Here is a 17,838-nt window from a genome sequence, read left to right as displayed (position 1 = left end):
TCGCTGCGGTGGAAGTGGGCGGCCAGCTTGCGGGACTTATCCACAAGCGTGGCCGTGGCAGCAACAGCACCTGCGATGGGGCGGGCCCCCTTCTCCTGGGACGCCCTCAGCTCCTTAAGGCCAAGGGCGTCCCTGACGGTCAGATAGAGCGTGTGTGCCATACACCGTATGTTCACACAGTCCATGACTGTCTTGACAGCGGCGGTAACGTTGGCTCCATTGTCGGTGACAATGAAGCCGCGGGAGAGGTGTGGACACCCGCCAATCCACTCCTCTATCTGGCGGTCGAGTACGGCCGCCACCTCCTCCGCGGTGTGCCTCGTGTCCATCGTCTCCACGTGCAGGACGGCCCACCTGTGCCGTAGTGCATCGGGAGCCGCGCCGGACCCGGAAGCATCGCCCGCGGAGGTCCCCTCACTCTCCGGTCCCCACCAGTGGGCAGTGAGGGCCAGGAAAGAAGCGTGCATCCCACTGACACTGGTCCAGAGGTCAGTCGTGAAATGCACGCTTGTCCCGGCCGGAGCTGCACGCAGCTCAGCCGACACGAGCTCCCTGCACCGGCGGTACAGGGAGGGGACCACGTTCCGGCTGAACGTCGTCCTTGAGGGGATGACGTATTCGGGAGCCAGGTATTGGAGAATACGGCGGAAGCCGTTGTTCTCGACCACCTGAAACGGCTGGTCATCGGTGGAAATCATCTCCCCTATGAGGCGGGTGAGGTGATGATGGTCCACGCGAACAATACGCTGGCTGCCCGAGGACTGCGTCCACCGCTGGACGGGCAGTGTAGCCTGCCTGCTGGCTGGCACACTGCCGCTGCCCGCCCTAGTGGCAGATGCACAAGGCGCACTAGCGCTGCCAGCCTGTCCCCTGAGACCTGGGTGGTGACGCTCTAGGTGTCTCCACATAGGCGTCGTACCCAGGTGCGCAGGGTCCCTTCCACGGCTGACAAGCATCCTGCAGTGGACACAGCGGGCGTGGAATGGGGCATCTTGAGGGACCTCAAAATGCACCCATGCACCACTGCCCTTGGCCTCCTGCGCCCTGGGCGCCGTCCTAGGCCGTTTCTCGCAGGGTGGCTGCAGTCCTAGGGGGGGGCGGCCGCCGCTGTCTGCCCACTGCTGCCACCCAACCCGCCCCTTCCGCCCTCCACAGCGGAGGAAGGGCCCGGCTCAACTGGCATCGGAGAGGCAGGCCTCTCCTCCACCACCTCGCCAGACCGCTCCCCACCAGAGTGTCGGGCTTCACGAGGGGGGGCCCCACTGAGCGGCGAAAGGATAGGGGGAAGGGGCCCCAGAGGGAGGGAGAACCTGGCTGCATCGCTGCCAGCCGCACGGTCCTCACCGCCCTCTACCTGCTCTTCCAACTCCACAGTCTCCTCCACCTCAACAACTGGCGGTAGCTCAGCAGCACCTGGTGCCGCCGGCGAGGAGGGACCCGCCACAGCCCTAACGGTGCCTCTGCCTCTGCCGCGATTGGCGGCAGCAGGCGTGGGGAACTGAATCCTGCGCACCAAAGATGGGGCCGGAGCAAAGAATTCTCCAATGGGGAGAACTGGGGTGTCCTCAGGCTCCCCGCGTCCTCTCCCTCCCCGTGCCGCAGGCGCACCCCGCACCTGGCCTCTCCCACCTCTGCCTGCCAGCCTTGAGCGAGCCCTGCCCGCCACACGGCGCTCAGACATGCTGCTAGGTCAGAAGGAGGGAGACTTTAGGAGGAAGGCCAGACAGGGTCAAAAAAATAATTTGGAGGGGCTTAGGGGCCAAAAAAAAGGCAGCTGATTTGGAGGCGGCGGGGGGGAAGTTTGTTTTCAAAAAAGGAAGCCAATTGGGGGGAAAGGAAGACTTTTTGATATGGGGGGGGAAGCCAATCGAAGTGAGGGGGAGGGTGTCCTTTTTGAATTTGGGAGTCAACCACCAAGCCAATTGGGGAGATGGGTCTGGGAGGGTTTTTTTTTAGAAAAATAGGGGGTTAAAGGGTGGAACCCCGGTGTGGGAGGGTGGCACGGGCAGTTGGGTGGAGTAGTTGTGGTGTGGGTGGCAAGTTTTTAGCTTTTTTGGGGGGGGAGAGTGGATGGGGGGAGGGCACAGCACCTACCGGGGGTGGGGGAGGGATGCAGTCAACGCTTGGGAACCTGCAGATCAAAGGAGGAAACCCTTATTTAGTGAACTGGAACACAAAGTGTGGGTTCTGGGGGGTGGTTCTCAAGTAATGCTCCTGTGGGGGGAGCATCAAACTCAATGCAGCCTATTTAGTGACTCTAAATTGCACACAACCAAAACCAGAACCCAGTCACACCAACACAGAGGTTGAACCCACCCACTCTGTGACTCTGCCTGCCCAATGCCATGGCAAGCAAGCAGCAGCAAACACTTGATGGCAGCCTCATGGATTGAACATCATGATCATCATCATACGTGTGTATTGGCCCAGCATGTAGTGGCAGCATCAGAGCCCAGCCAGGACCCCACTCAGACTGCCCCAGAGGCAAGGAAGCACTCTGGCATGGCATGGGCCCAGCATGTAGTGGCAGCATCGCATCAGAACCCTGGACCCCACTCAGACTGCCCCAGAGGCAAGGAAGCACTCTGGAAGGCACCTGTTCAAAAACCACCTGCAAGACGCATGCAATGCAACGCAACACACAGCAGCAATTTCTTTACTGGGCATGGGCATGAAGACACAAGTTTTACAACAGTACATCTCCTCTCCAAGGTTCCCTCCCTCCTCCCCACACCCAAATGCATTTCAGAATAGGGGTGTCCCTATTTAAAACCGCCAGCTAGGGAGAGAAAGGGGCAACAAAAGGTGCACAATCGCACACGCACTAACCCCTCTTCTTCCGGTCCTCCTCCTGCCACTCACTGCTGGTCACGGATTCGCCGCCGCCAGCCAGCCACCCTGGGCTGAGACACAGCAGGGCGGCCGCACGAGGCACACAGGCAACCGGGGTAGTTCAACAACAATGGAGGGGCAGAAGTGAGGAGACAACACTATTTGTGTCGCTCAACTCACCCCCAAGCAGAGACAAAATCAACCAAAAACTATAAAAAGAAAAAAAAAACCGATGGCAGCCGCCAGGTGGGTAGGCTACTGTGTGCGGCTGCAGCTGTGGGAGAGGAGGTGGAAAGTGAAGGGGAGCAGAGAGAGAAAAGACTAAGAGAGAGAGAAAAGAGAGGGGGGGCAGGGACAAAGAGAAAGAGAGGAGAGAGAGAGAAAAGAAAGAGAGAGAGAGGAGAAAGAGAGATGATAGAGAGAAAGAGGAGAGAGGAGAAGCGCAGCGCAGCAGGGAGGGGGGATTCAGGTGTGGGGGGAGGACACAGCAGTAGCAGCGGTCCAAAGAGGTGGGGGGAGCAGAGAGGGTGTGTGTGGTTGGGGGCTAGTGTGTGGCAGGGGGCCTGGGGTAAGTGGAGAGAGTCGGGGGCAAGGAGGAAAAGAGGTGGGGTGGGGGGAGCAGAGAGGGTGTGTGTGGTTGGGGCTAGTGTGTGGCAGGGGGCCTGGGGTAAGTGGAGAGAGTCGGGGGCAAGGAGAAAAAGAGGTGGGGTGGGGGGAGCAGAGAGGGTGTGTGTGGTTGGGGCTAGTGTGTGGCAGGGGGCCTGGGGTAAGTGGAGAGAGTCGGGGGCAAGGAGGAAAAGAGGTGGGGTGGGGGGAGCAGAGAGGCTGTGTGTGGTTGGGGGCTAGTGTGTGGCAGGGGGCCTGGGGTAAGTGGAGAGAGTCGGGGGCAAGGAGAAAAAGAGGTGGGGTGGGGGGAGCAGAGAGGGTGTGTGTGGTTGGGGGCTAGTGTGTGGCAGGGGGCCTGGGGTAAGTGGAGAGAGTCGGGGGCAAGGAGGAAAAGAGGTGGGGTGGGGGGAGCAGAGAGGCTGTGTGTGGTTGGGGGCTAGTGTGTGGCAGGGGGCCTGGGGTAAGTGGAGAGAGTCGGGGGCAAGGAGGAAAAGAGGTGGGGTGGGGGGAGCAGAGAGGCTGTGTGTGGTTGGGGGCTAGTGTGTGGCAGGGGGCCTGGGGTAAGTGGAGAGAGTCGGGGGCAAGGAGAAAAAGAGGTGGGGTGGGGGGAGCAGAGAGGGTGTGTGTGGTTGGGGCTAGTGTGTGGCAGGGGGCCTGGGGTAAGTGGAGAGAGTCGGGGGCAAGGAGGAAAAGAGGTGGGGTGGGGGGAGCAGAGAGGGTGTGTGTGGTTGGGGCTAGTGTGTGGCAGGGGGCCTGGGGTAAGTGGAGAGAGTCGGGGGCAAGGAGGAAAAGAGGTGGGGTGGGGGGAGCAGAGAGGCTGTGTGTGGTTGGGGGCTAGTGTGTGGCAGGGGGCCTGGGGTAAGTGGAAAGAGTCGGGGGCAAGGAGAAAAAGAGGTGGGGTGGGGGGAGCAGAGAGGCTGTGTGTGGTTGGGGGCTAGTGTGTGGCAGGGGGCCTGGGGTAAGTGGAGAGAGTCGGGGGCAAGGAGAAAAAGAGGTGGGGTGGGGGGAGCAGAGAGGGTGTGTGTGGTTGGGGCTAGTGTGTGGCAGGGGGCCTGGGGTAAGTGGAGAGAGTCGGGGGCAAGGAGGAAAAGAGGTGGGGTGGGGGGAGCAGAGAGGCTGTGTGTGGTTGGGGGCTAGTGTGTGGCAGGGGGCCTGGGGTAAGTGGAGAGAGTCGGGGGCAAGGAGAAAAAGAGGTGGGGTGGGGGGAGCAGAGAGGGTGTGTGTGGTTGGGGCTAGTGTGTGGCAGGGGGCCTGGGGTAAGTGGAGAGAGTCGGGGGCAAGGAGGAAAAGAGGTGGGGTGGGGGGAGCAGAGAGGGTGTGTGTGGTTGGGGGCTAGTGTGTGGCAGGGGGCCTGGGGTGAGTGGAGAGAGTCAGGGGCAAGGAGAAAAAGAGGTGGGGTGGGGGGAGCAGAGAGGGTGTGTGTGGTTGGGGGCTAGTGTGTGGCAGAGGGGTGTTGGGGGGAAGGGGAGGGGGCAACAACAAACAGCAAAGGAGAAACTGGAACAACTCGGGCAGCAGCAGCGATTAGGCTGGATGGGGTGGTTGGGGGAGGAGCTGGGCCTGGGCTAGGGTAGGGTCTGGGAGGAGGGAGGGTGGGGGGGGCAGGCAGGGGGGGGGAGGAGGAGGAGGAGGGTAGCAAAATATATAAAGCAATATATATCAAGAGAACACAAGCCAGAAGTTTAAAAAAAAAATTAAAAGAAAGACTATAACCAGCAGAAAAAACTTGGGGGTGGGGGTGTGGGGAGGGGGAACCAAACACAGACTCTGAGGGGGGCCACTAAGTGAACAGAGACAATGAAACCACAATTGCTGCAAATTAATAATAGCAAATGAATAAGTGGAACCAAGCAAAGAAAACTGGACTCGGTTTGGCAGCAGCAAACTTGGGAGAAGGCTGGATGGGGTGGGGTTGGGGTGGGGTGTGGTTGGACTTGGAGGGGCAAGTTTGGAGCAGGGAACCAAAACTGATTATATGGGACAACAAGAAACAACAACAGAATCCTCTGGGGGTGGGGGGGAGGGATTCAGGGAACCAACTCGCAGGGCAGCAGCAGTCAGCAGAAACAAACAAAATGGTACAATTTAAGCAAAACCAGCAAGCAATATATAACTGAAACCAATGGAATGCAATGTGAAAATCAAAAAGTTGGACAACAACAAGGCAGGACAAAGAGCAATAATTAATGGAAGAAGATTTAAAGCAATGAGGATGCAGTGGGTGGGAGTGGGGGAGGGGGAGGGTAGGCCCAAAGGATGAGAAGGGAAAGGGGGGGGAGGGGGGGGAGAAAAGCAGACAGACAAGGAACAGGGAAAATTGGGGGAAATTAAGAAGAAAGTAAAGTGAAGTAACACACAGTATACAGGCAAGAGAAGAGACAGACAGAGAGAGGAGACACACAGAGAGTCACAAAGGGCTGGTGGACAAAGGATTAGACAGAGCACACACAGAGAGACACAGGACACAGTCAGGACTCACAGAGACACCAGAGCAGCCAGCAAAGGGCAAGCAGGTCTCAGAGATGATCCCACAACTGCAGCCAAGAGAAGTTTCCAGAGAAGAGGCTTGGGTTTATATAGGTTTGAAATTCCCTCCTTTGGGAGCCCCCACCTTTGCACTCCCCCCACGGCCAACAGGGTGCCAGCTCTCAACAGTGCAACAGCCAAGCAGCCTACCAGACCAAAGGACTCATTCTGGCCAATCAAGGATCAATAGCGCAGCCAATACAATGCCTGGAAATAGCATCACAAAATGGATGCAAGGAGGAGCAAAAGTTTCGGGAAGGAGACACAAAATGGAGGACACACTTGGAACTTTAAAGAGACACTCCAGAGACTCAATTTCGTTCCCGAACCGGTTCGGGAAACCCGAGCCGGTTCGGTACCGAACCGGCTCGAATTCGGTCCGGCTCGGTCCCCGGGAGGGCCCGATTCGGTCCGGGATCGAGCCGCCGGATCCGGACCGGTTCGGACGAACCGGTCCGGATCCGAACCGAACCGCACATCCCTACTGCACTGGCTGGAGGGAGGTGGGAAAAGAAAGGAGAGAAAGGAGAGGGGGAGGGAGAGGGAGGGGAGAACAGACAGAAATACACTCTGTTGCACCAATAGATGTGGGTAAATCAGAAACAATTTTTTTAAATTCTAAGAATAGTTCAAGAAAGTTATCCCAGATTTCTGACCATTTATCCAGTTTATTTACTTTTATGAGGGCCCATTTCCCCCGTGCCACTAATTTGAGAAGATCATGTGCTCATTCCTCACTCCTACGGGGAGTGGGAAATTTCCATTGCCGCAGTATTAATCTCTTGGCTACCAGTAAGCTTCTCCATAGCCATTGTTTAGGACCTGATTTTAGTCCCCACTCAGTTGGGATATACCCCAGTACAGATCCTTCAGTGTAAAGGATGAATCCATCACTAAATTTATACGTGTAATAACCTTCCTCCAGAATCCTCACACTATGGGACAGTCCCAGAACATATGCATTAAGCTGCCGTGAGGATTATTGCATCTCCAGCAATGACTAGATGAGGCTATTTTAAATCGCTTAAGGTGTAGAGGGGTCCAATATGCCCTGAAAATAATCTTCTGTTGAATAAGGTGCAATTTAAGATCCACTGAGCTACATTTTAACACTACCTAAAATATCTTGCCTTTGAGCTGGTGACAGTTTATGTGTAAGTTCCAGGTTCCATTTGTCCCTAAATATATCCAAGCCAGGGTCCCTGTGTCCATGCACGAAGGCATACAGATATTTATTTAGTTTTGAAAGAGGGGACATCTTAATGGCATGCACTAATATATATGGAATTGCTGTTGGGGCCACCAGGATGTCAGATCCCAATCGAGCAAATGTACTATGTTTCAATTGCATATAATTCCAGGCACTGGATGGGGGTAAGTGGAGCTCTTCTTGCAGGGAAGCGAAGGGTTTGTAGTTATCCTCCTCATTTATCAGTTGTGATAGCCGACTGATTCATTTCCCCACCCAATGCTTCCATAAAATTGGCTGTTTACCTATCAGTACGTGTGAGATTCCAGACAGTGTCATTTCCATGTAGGCGTAGGGGGTTGAAGTTTAGTTGTCTTGCCAGTTCTTTCCAGGCATGTCTGGCTGCTTGTGGTATAGGAGATTGGTAATTTGGATGTTTTAAGATAACTGGAGCCCAGTGCTTCCCAGCCTTCTAAGGGCTGCTAGCTCCACTTGTGCCCCTTCTGGCCTTTCCCCTTCTGTGCTGGATAGCCAATGTTTAGTTTGTGCAATTAAAAATGTGCTATGATACAATCTAAGGTTCACCAGGTTAAAGCCCCCTGTGTGTGTAGCTAGCTGGAGTTTGGTATAAGCAATCTGAGGCCTACTGTTTCCCCAGAGAAACCTCCTCATGACTCTCGAATTCTCTGAAGTACTGTATCTTTGAGGAATAAGCAGAGAAAGCCTCTTAAAGTATAAATACATCTGGGCATAACGTTCATTTTTATCACATTTATCTTACCCCGCAAACTCAGAGGGAGGTCAGCCCAGTGGAGGAGATCAATCTTAACCTGTGTGAATATTTTATCTAAATTAGTCTTGGCTCCCAGATTAGGTTGCTTAGTAATCAGAATTCCTAGGTATTTCAGGGAGTCTGTTTTCCAAGTAAAGGGCCATGGCATTTCCCTGCTAGAAAGAGGTAATTTCCCTATGGACAATGGAGGGAAGTAAGAAGTGGGGTCCCCCAGGGATCTGTACTGTGACCAGTGCTTTTTAATTTATTCATAAATTATCAAGAAATAGGGGTAAGCAGCGAGGTGGCCAAATCTGCAATGATACCAAACTCTTTGAGATAGTGAAATCCAAAACTGATTGTGAGGAGCTCCAAAAGGATCTCTCCAAACTGGGTGAGTGGATGACAAAATGGCAAATGCTCTTCAGTGTTGGCAAGGGTAAAGTGATGCACATTGGGACGAAGAACCCCAACTTTCTGAGCTGTCAGTGACTGACCAGGAGAGGGATCTTGGGGTTTTGGTGGACACTCGTTGAAAGTGTCGACTCAATGTGTGGCAACTGTGAAAAAAGCCAATTCCATGCTTGGAATCATTAGGAAGGAGTTTGGAAATAAAACTGCTATTATAATGCCCTTATACAAAACTATGGTGCCCCAGCTTTTTAATACTGCGAAGTATGTGTCTAGCTCTTAACTCTTGCACACACACTTTATTTTTCTATGTTAATTTCTGTACTGCCTAACCAGAGGCTATAGTCAGTTCACATGAACAATTAATACAAGATAAAGCCATTAAAAACAAAACAATTAAAAGCCAGGCCAAAAAAAAAAAAAGTGTGTCTTCAGGACTCTTTCAAAGACTGGTAATGATGTTAACCCTCAAATATATACAGGGAGTGCATTCCACAACCCAGGAGCAACTACACAAAAGGCCTGATCCCGAGTTGCTGCCAGATGAACTGGCAGCAACCTGAGATGAATCTCTCTCTCAATGACCTTCAGATACAGTGGGAATCATGCTGAAGAAGGCATTCTCCTAGGTAGCGTGGTCCAAAGCTGATATAAAACTGAATCAAAATCTGTGACTTTTATGGACTGGAAACTATGGGCTGGTTTACTTGATCAAAGCAATCTCCATTAAACACTAAATCCTAGATCTGCATGTGGTGTGTGTTCCCAATTTCCAGTTGTCACAAACCAGAAATCTGGGTCAGCAACCTGGCAGTCAGACATTTAACTGGGATTGACAATTTTAGTTCAAATCCTAGATTAGTGATATGCATAAAACTGACCAGACCAGTTTGGTCCGGCATCCCTCTGAACCTCTCCTGGTCCGGTCTGGTCTTGGGGGGGTTTCATGATTTAAAAAGAATTTTTTTAAATTTAATTTACCTTCAGCCCTTCAGGGTTCCCCCTCTCCCCAATGGCCTCTCACGTCACTGCTGCAGCCCGAATTTAATCAGTTTACTGGCCCATTCAGGCCTCCATAAATCGGAGCGGCAGCCAATTTTCTTTAAAAAAAATAAAATTGGCCACTGCACATGCACAAATGGTCTCTGTGAGGTCCTAGGTCATGTCAGGCCTCACAGAGGCCATTTATGCATGTACAGCAGCCTCCAAAATGGCCACTGCACCGATTTACCGAGGCCTGAATGAGCCAGTAAACTGATTAAGTTCTGGCCATGGTAGTGATATGAGAGGCCAGCGGGGGGAGGGGGAACCTTATAACTTATAACTGATAACTAACCTTGGCAGACAAGAAGCCCCCCAAAGCGGCTGAAGGTAAATTATTATTTTTTTTTTTTTTTTAAAAACACCACAAATGTGGACTTGTCCGGGGTTTCGGTTCTGGTTCGGACGGAACCGGCGGGAGGAGGTTTGACCCTGAAACCTCAAACCCCCAGACCGGTCTGCACATCCCTATCCTAGATTAACAACCCTGGTTAAATGTCAGGTAGGTTTGGTGTGGCAACCTGACATCACCAAAAGCTTTTGGGTCCTCACAGCTGAGAATCAGGAGTGTGCATGCCACATGAATCTGGGATTTAACAATCAACAGAGATTGCTCTGCTCTAATGGCAGCTGCTGCTTCTTGGGGCTGGGGGAGGGGGCAGAGGGGAGGGAGCCAGAGTAACCATACGTGGGGCTAATAGTAGGCAGGTCCAACCCTAAGTTAGAAAGAATCAGCCCATGGTTTTCTCCATCTGTAAAAGTTATTTACTTGTCTCAGTCAAAATCTCCATATTCACACCAGCACTTGAAACCTGGCTATTTAGTGCTAAATTTGCCCTTTGCTTGGCTGTGAGTAAAACAGTTCTGCCTTCAGAGTGGTTAACTGTAAATCTCAGTGTGGAAAGTAACCATGTCCCCTTCTCTCTCTAAAGTCCTCATGTCCCTCTTCTACCTCTCATCTCGTATCTTTGTCAGACACCAGTAAGTTGTAAGGTGCATGTGGGAGGTGGGATTGAAAAGAGGCGTGTGTTGGATATGAGAAAGTTGTTGGAGGTGTAATTGCAAGGAAGGGACTTGGGTTGTTGGAAGGGTTGAGACTGGTTGATTGGAGTCTATGAGTGGACTGTAGGTTTATACCACCTTGTGTGTGATGTGGAAGGGTGGTGTGGAGTTGCGGACCGTTCTGTGACTTGCTGTGGGGGATAGTTTTGTTTGGCCTTTATCCTGTGCCTGCTCATGGGCAGGAGGAGTTCCGCGGGGGTTACGGAGGATTTTAAAAATAAAGATGTGAATCCTTTGTGGCGCACGTGGAATGTCTTTTGTCTAAGCCCCTATTCTGTAAGCTGTTTTGATGGGTTTGTGTGCATGAGTTGCTGGAGTAAATACATTCGCGGGAATGGCAGAGAAATAGTTCTGCTGTGTTCGTGGGTGTGTAATTCCGGTGATATGTTTCTTCTTGTGAACTGAAACAAAACTTAGGGAACTAAGTGCTGCTCAAGGCTGACTGAAAAATATATTAATGGCAAGCTTTGCATCATGCATTTTTAAAATTGAGCTGAAATTCTTATGTTGCTGCTATTGAAGAAGCTGCTACACTTGTTCTAAACCGGAAGTTTTTCTTTTAACTCTCTCACCACCGAGAGGCAAGTCTTTGAATAATTATCAGTGGCAACCCTGCCCATGTTTAGATGGGGGAGGGAAAAGGGCTTTCTGTGAAGCAATTGCGTTCCAACTGGCAGTTGCGCAGATTTTTACAGAACACAGTGGTCCTGCGATGTTAAATTGGTTAATTGTATGCTGCTGTGTTTTTGCAAAATCTATGTGACAATTCTGCTGCCTTTTTGGGAAAGCTTAAATTTTGCCCCAAACTAAGGGTTTTTCTTTATGATTGGTCGACAAGTGCTTGGATTTTGTGAGACATGACAGCAGTACAATGTAAGGGAAGCTAGTCTGATTGTATTCCTGTCATGTTTTCGGAAGATCTATGTAACATTCTGCTGACTTGTCTTGAAATGTACACTGAGAAGCTATTTATTCAATTGGTCTAAGGTCCAAAATTTTTAAATTGGTCTCATAAAGCAGCCCTGCTTTGCCTTCACAACAGCTGGATTTTGAAGTTCCAGGTTCCAGATGCAAGATTGGACGAAGAGAATTGTTTTTTGAAAGTCGAGCCTGTTATCATTGTTTCTACAAAGATCATGGACAATTTTTATAACACCTTTTGCAAAAGAGAGACTTTAATTTGCTTATAAGAACCTAAGCCTTATCCAGAAGATTAATCCTATTTTAACCATGTTTTGCTAAGTCAGGAGGCTAAAAGATGGAAACAGAAACATCACAATAAAATACATGTGACCTAAATGGAAGTTCCAAAGCCAGATGTCACTGACGAATCATCCCTGTATGGAGAATGAAGTCAGGAATGCTGGAATAAAGTTTGTGAGCCCTGATGAAGGTCTGTAAGTATGATTGTCAACCAAGTGTTGTGCAAGCAGTTAGAGTGTGGGAATAGGACCGAAGAAACTGAGCCCAAAACCCCATTCAGCTGTAATATTTGCTGGGTGACACAGAGCCTGCCACTCAAAAGGTTTGACCTACCTCACGGGGTTGTTGTTATACAAGGGAAAATGGGACACGGAAGCCATATGGAAACGGGACTTTGTGAGCAGTCATGCCCAGAGAGGGTTCTGGTGAAACTCAAACGCTGAACTTATATGCTACAGCCTTTTGATTGATAAGACTATGTTGAATCTGAAAAAGTTTAATGCCTCCTCAACACCTAAAAACTCATGAGAAGATTGTATGCAGAAAAATGTGAATGCCTTTTTCTTTTTTGATCTTGTTGTTTGCTTTTTGCCTAGGAACACCGTTTTGTTTGAAGACATTGTTTTCTGTTTTTGGCTTCGGGAAAAGGGCACAGGCCCGGGGCAAGCAGGGAAACAAAAGCATAAATTGGGAAGAATAACATGCCAAAGGACCAAATTGAAAGTAGCCTCAGGATTTATCTATCTTTGTATTACTTGTCTTGAAAACTTTACTTTTTCTGTTTTGGCTAGTATTGACACCCAGAGACTTGATTTTAGGATGCCTTCTCTATGGGGGGAGGGAGAATATTGGCAACTCACTTGTCTGTTTTCTCTCAAGTAAACAGGGTTTTGTAACCAACAGTGCCTTGAATTATCTCTCCAAGAAGGGTTTTCCTCAGATGACAGAGGTATCCTGCATATAATTATTAGACTGTGGTCCCAAAGGAAACCTCCAAAAGGACATCAACAGTGACCCAGGAGATTAGCTGCCAGCGACAACCATCCAATGGCAACAGATTGTTCACCTGCTAATTTGTCTTGTGTTGAATAAATTCTGGGCATATAAAGGAGATTCATGAAGCCTATAGCTTCAGAATCTTGAAAATAAAAAGGGAGGAATGATGGGGACATAAAAAAAGCTGTGTTTAATGAAAAGCTGTGTTTTGCCCTTAGCACAAGAGATGCCATTTTGTTTTCTGTAAGAAACTGTTTTAAGCTATTGGGGAATAAATGATGAAGGAATAAAATGCAAGCAACGGAGTTTCAAAATGACTTTAGGAGTATTTCTGTGTCAAAACCGCAAACAATTGGCTAGACGGAGCAGGATGTGCTTTTGACATTTGACATATAGGCAATTGAGAAATGCTTGAGTCTGCGAGACCACAATAGGGAAAACGGGAAGTGGAGAACAGGTGGTGTGATAACATGTCTGGAGAAACAACTTATTTGAATATAGCCAATGGCATTGATTCTACAGAAAAGGGGAACTGAGGGAGGGGGCTTGTTGCTTGTCACTGCTTGTTGTTAGAGTATAAAATTGCTTGTAACTTCTTCTGCGGGTGTGCCACTTCTTGGGGTGCACACCCAGTAGCTTTGCTTGGCCAAATAAAGATACTGACCAGAATCTCCTTCTTGTCTTTTATTAATTGGCATAATCAAATAAAGGGCAAGAGTCGGGCCTTACCCAGACTAGCTGGGAGGGTGCAAGCCTTCCCTGGTAGGCGGGGCTTATCATCTCTTCTTCCCCATAGTAGCTCCATCCCGTCTTCTCAGCCCATTCCCCCTCACCACATGCAGGTCTAGGCTAGGAAGATCAACTTAGTGGGGGCTGAGGGGAAGGATTTGAATCTTGAGAGCCTATTTGCACACATGTATTTCACACTGCTTTGGTGTGAAACATATGGCTCGCTCACTCTCTTCTCCCATGAGGCAGAAAGGCAGAATGGTTGCTGGCTGCCTCCTTAAGTACATTTGAAAATCTCTCCTCAAACTCCCCCCACCCTTGTCTCTTCTTTGACCCTTTCTCTAGCCAATGAGGGGTCAGTCACCCCTGGCAACACAAGATTTGAATGGAAACGAGCCAATCTGGAACCGGGGGGAATTGCCAGCCAATCGTTGCACACTAAGTTACCAATCTGAAGCTTGAGAAGGCAGGATTTTTTTAAAAAAGTACCTGACACAAAATGGAGACAGCAAGAGAGATTGCCACAAAATGGAGGTCTGAATCTATAAAATTTTCAGGTCTGAAATCTGGGTGATTTGTTTTGGACCTGAATCTGGCCAGCTAGCACAGGGGTGATTTGTTTTGTCCACAAATTGCCCCAAACAGGTAGATTTGGGTACAAATTGTTTTGTACCCAAATTGATTTGCACATCCCTAGTGGAAACCCCACTTTGTGGAGTCACCTGCTGCCTCTGTGTGGCATAGATGAGTCTTGTAAGACTTTGATATTCTGCTTGCTTATTTACCTGTCATGTCTGCCAGCACATCCAGTTCTGGTGCAGCACTTGGCCCCAAGGCGATGGCATGAATTTTTGAGCCACTTTTCTCAACTTCATCAAAGCAAGACCTCACTGAAGGGTCTTCTCCAGCTACCAAGAGCACAATTTCACAGCCTTCAGTGCTGGGATACTTCTGTAAAAAGACCTGTATTGGGAAAAAATAATTTAAATGTTATGAGCCCTAGAACAAGTAATGCACAAGATGATTTTTGGAATTAAAGTGCTGGAGAAATTCTACAAGCATGACTTTTGTTTTGGCACGAACTTTAGGATAACTAACTCCTTATCTGCAAGAGAAGAAGAATTCAGTGAGATGGACACAATACCTTTTACTATTGTTAAGAAAACAGCAATGTATGCTACTTCTCTTCTTCATATGGAAGTTTCATTGCCAAAAGTCACACAAGCAGTCTTGCAAATCTGTCTTCACAGAATGGTTGCTCTGATCTTTCTGTCGGCACTTCTTTTGCTACAATTGCCAGATCAGAGCATTCCGTGTCATGATCCCTGAGTCTGACCCCCCAGGATGTGAAAATTTGAATCAGTTGAAGCTGGCAGAGTGGCTAAAAAGGTCAGTTGCGGAGATTGTTCAAGTATGGCGGGGATCTGCTGGTTCAATGCAAGAATATGGGGCAGGGCGCTTTCCAGACTAGACCCTACAACAGGTTCAGAACGTATCTCGGAAGTGTGCTTCCACACTTCTTGTGTCGTATCACCCCAGTCCCCATGCGGACAGCAGGGTGCTGTTCACATTTCCAATGCCTTGTTGCGAATTTAATCGCTGTGATATAGAGCAAGGATGTTGTATATCCGGCATGAAAAAGTTGCTGTTTTATCGGGTTGTTAGTTGCTACAAGACTGCTCCCCCTGCTGTTTATGTTCCAAATGTGACTTGCCCGAACAGAGGCATTTTGCTGCTGATGAGCAGCTAGTCTGGCAAGAGTCCAGGTGGAGAAATTGTTGCAGCTCAACTCTTTGGGGAAGAACAACATTTTGAGTCAGTTTCCTCAGCTTATGCTGGAGAAATAAGGGGTGATTGTGGAGGTTCCACTTGGAATCTCTGCAAGTGAAAAGCAGAAAGTGTTGGGGGAAGATAGAGTTTTTTAATGGCCAGGCCTGTGGAGAGGAGTATGTGGTGAATAAGGATTTCTCCATGTGTGAGCTGGATAAGGCTCTAGGTCTTGACAAGAATGTTGTGGCAAACCAGGAGAGGGTTGCCTGACCTGCAACTCCCTGCAAGTTCATTTAAATTGCTTCCAGTAGAGAGCTGCCTCCAGTCTCCAGACAAAACTTTAAAACTTCCCTGTCCTATCTAGAACCAGGGTAAACTCAAAATATAGCCAAATTGCTTTAAAGAGCATGTAGCCAGAGGAGGCATGTAGGAAGACAAAATGAAGCACCTTTCTCCTTGCAACAGAGGAGATCAGTAGGGCTGCTAACAGGGCACCCAGCAGTGGTGGCATGGCCACCACAATTGTCCCCAGCAGGCCATTTTACCCCATGGTGGAGGACCGGACTTCAGGGCTGCAGGGGTTGGTTGCTGAGTGGCCCAGGGATTTATGCCAGTTGTTCTTCTTCATCATGGGAAAGGCTGAGAAATCTGCACTTTGGTTCTAGGACTTCTACTTGATTTATTCTGGGAGTTTAGTGACCCAACACAGAGGTTCATAGATGGGTAGATCCCTCATTTGGTAAGGGTTGTGCCCTGGTTGTCTGAGAAATCATTTCTGTGTAGGGCACCAACAAAGTCCCTGTGGATTGGGCCCGTGATATGCAGTGTGGGAGAATGATTTTGTTGGAACGCCTGTCAGGTGTGCTGGAGATACAGCATGGGGGGATCTGGGATGCATTCTTCCCTGGTGAATGAAATCTGGGTGTTACATGCCGAATTGCAATCACTGGGGCTCCTGGTTAGTTTCTCTTGGTTGCCAGCCACGTGGCTGTACATGGGAATCAGTCAGGGGCGTAACTACCATTAGGCAAGGGGAGGCGGCTGCCTGGGGGCCCCAACGCCTCGAGGGGCCCCCCAGAGGCAAGTCACATGTGAAGTGAGTGTGTATGTATCAGCGAGGGGCCCATTTTTAAATTTTGTCTCTGGGCCCACTCCAGCCTCATTACGCCCCTGGAATCAGTTGGCAGATTTAGTGGCTAAGGAGGCATTGGGACATGGTATTATCAATATTCAGACCCCTCTGACCTCTTCTGGGGTCAAGAGCTGGGTTAGGTGGTGGCTTAAAAGGTTTGTTAAAGGTGTTGGAAAGAAGGCGCTGCCACTGGATGAAGGGTTTACACTATCTGTCCAAGAGTGGAGAACTTCCAGCTCTTTGAGCAGAGTGGTTAGACAAGGCAGGTGACCTTGTTTTATGTTTGGACAGGGCATTTTGTCCTGAGGAGTAACCTGTTTTTAACAGATGGGCTTAACTCTGATCTGTGTTTGGTCTGTGGTTGGAGGGAAATGGCTGATCATGTCCTTCGGGACTCTTTGGCTTTTGGTTTTGAGCAAGTGGTGCTGTTTGCTGAACTACAGTGCTTGGGTGTCACGGGTTTGCATTTGGAGGCTATCTTCCGACATAGGAAGCTTTAGGATCCAGTGATCACAGCACTGTGGAAATTCCCACATGCTACTACCCTCTATAAACTACTGTCATTAGTGCAGGTTAGCCAATGACCAATAGGAAGAAGGATCTTGCTGCGGTAACATTGTTGCAGCTGCTCCCAGTCTGACTCTTGCTGTTTACTTTGCTCCTGCATAGGCCTTGCCATCACTGTTACCTCTAAGAAGGATTCCCAGATTTTGTGGAAAAAGCTGCTGTGGGGAAAGCTGCAGTGGCTTTTGCTTGGGGAATATGTTGTGAACGGTCATAACCCATCAGAACCAGAGGTATCAACTCAGAAGTATGTGAAATATAGGCCCGGAATACAGGCCTGTGTCTGATTTCATTTTTATATCAAGAAATGAAATCACACCTAACCTGGTGAACTGCCTGCTCTCCCTGCTCTGAAGGGAGGCGGGAATCCAGCATTGTGTTGTTAATGGATATGCAAGGAAACACAATGAAGCCAGGTCTGAATGCTGAATGCTACAATCCATATGCAAAATGTATCTGACTCACTATGTCTGTGGAAGAGTTTGCCCGACCTGTTGAGTTCCTCCTTCCATTGTCAGTGATGGCCCTGCAATGCCCAAGTGATTAGCACAATTACTGTAGCCAAATGGATACTGAGAAAATACTTGTAGGCTTTAAGTATTTTCTCACTGATGATTCTGTCCTAGCCAAATTGTATTGAATGTCCCACACATGCAAATATTCTCTTGTTTTCAATTACAAGAAAAACACTGGATAAAGGTACATATGCAACTGCTGTCTCACACAGAATATCCTGAATCCCCTTACTAATTCTTGACTTCTTAACACCTTCTGGGGGCTAGACTGCCAAGATGTAGCATCTTAAGATGCAGATTCCCCCCCCCTTCCTGAACGTGCAGTTTACAATAGATGAGAGTCAAATCTCTCTCTGGACTAGCTGATATCCTGCATAATTAAGATTTTGTTCAGAAGGTAACAGTGAATTATCACCTCTTGGACGCACAGGAAAAGAGGAGATCTTTGAATAGATTCTATTCAAGAATCAAAGAGAAAATCACTATAAGA

At 49.3% G+C, this 17,838-nt stretch overlaps 1 protein-coding gene across 1 annotated transcript in view; it reads right to left on the bottom strand.

Annotated features, from left to right (window-relative positions):
* The window catches only part of LOC128323158 (calcium-activated chloride channel regulator 1-like), a 55,385-nt gene that overhangs the window by 23,002 nt on the left and 14,545 nt on the right, over positions 1 to 17,838 (bottom strand). The window contains exons 8-9 of the mRNA XM_053245878.1: positions 14,153 to 14,330; positions 11,471 to 11,595 (exon numbers count right to left, since the gene is read on the bottom strand). Coding sequence (XP_053101853.1) covers positions 11,471 to 11,595; positions 14,153 to 14,330 — 303 coding nt within the window. The remainder of the gene's footprint in view (positions 1 to 11,470; positions 11,596 to 14,152; positions 14,331 to 17,838) is intronic.

Source organism: Hemicordylus capensis, chromosome 4 (genome assembly GCF_027244095.1).
Source record: "Hemicordylus capensis ecotype Gifberg chromosome 4, rHemCap1.1.pri, whole genome shotgun sequence".
NCBI classification, from domain to species: domain Eukaryota; kingdom Metazoa; phylum Chordata; class Lepidosauria; order Squamata; family Cordylidae; genus Hemicordylus; species Hemicordylus capensis.
Note: the sequence above shows the minus strand (reverse complement) of the source record. Positions and strands in the feature narration are given on the sequence as shown.